The sequence below is a fragment of the Diaphorina citri genome, unplaced genomic scaffold (assembly GCF_000475195.1).
Source record: "Diaphorina citri unplaced genomic scaffold, Diaci psyllid genome assembly version 1.1 scaffold73892, whole genome shotgun sequence".
Classification (NCBI taxonomy): Eukaryota; Metazoa; Arthropoda; class Insecta; order Hemiptera; family Psyllidae; genus Diaphorina; species Diaphorina citri.
This window is the reverse complement of record NW_007451053.1, coordinates 1-377: the sequence shown is the minus strand read 5'-3', so window position 1 is coordinate 377 and position 377 is coordinate 1. Positions and strand designations below refer to the sequence as shown.

The following is a 377-nucleotide window of genomic DNA, read 5'->3' as shown; positions in this document are numbered from 1 at the left end:
AAGTCCGTCGGACCATGGCTGACCGAACCATTTTGGTCCGGTGCAGTACGTCTAATGTGTAGTCTTAAAACTTCTCACTGAGTATTACACAGTATCGGTTCAAGCCAATCTAAGAGCTATGCGTATACGCATGATTGCTATACGGACCGGAATAGATGGAGCTGTTATTCGTGGATATGTCCTTGTAAGACTTCTTAGTTAGTAATACACACACCGCCAGCAGCACCAGTAGCATAAGGATGAGACCAGCGACTGCAATAGTGATGGCGAAGGTACGTTGAGAGATACACCACACGTTGGGGTCGTCCCGGGCAGATTCCTGGAGCACCTGGTCTACGGCGCTTTCACCTGAGTCACTTGCCTCGTTGACGTACAGA

General features: G+C 49.1%; 1 protein-coding gene across 1 annotated transcript; it reads right to left on the bottom strand.

Annotated features, from left to right (window-relative positions):
• Positions 1-6: 6 nt before the first annotated feature.
• LOC103524005 lies at positions 7-374 on the bottom strand (the record flags this gene model as incomplete). The annotated part of the gene is made up of 1 exon (XM_008489012.1): positions 7-374. A coding segment is annotated over one exon (265 nt), but the record flags the coding sequence as incomplete, so codon positions are not given.
• Positions 375-377: the final 3 nt, after the last annotated feature.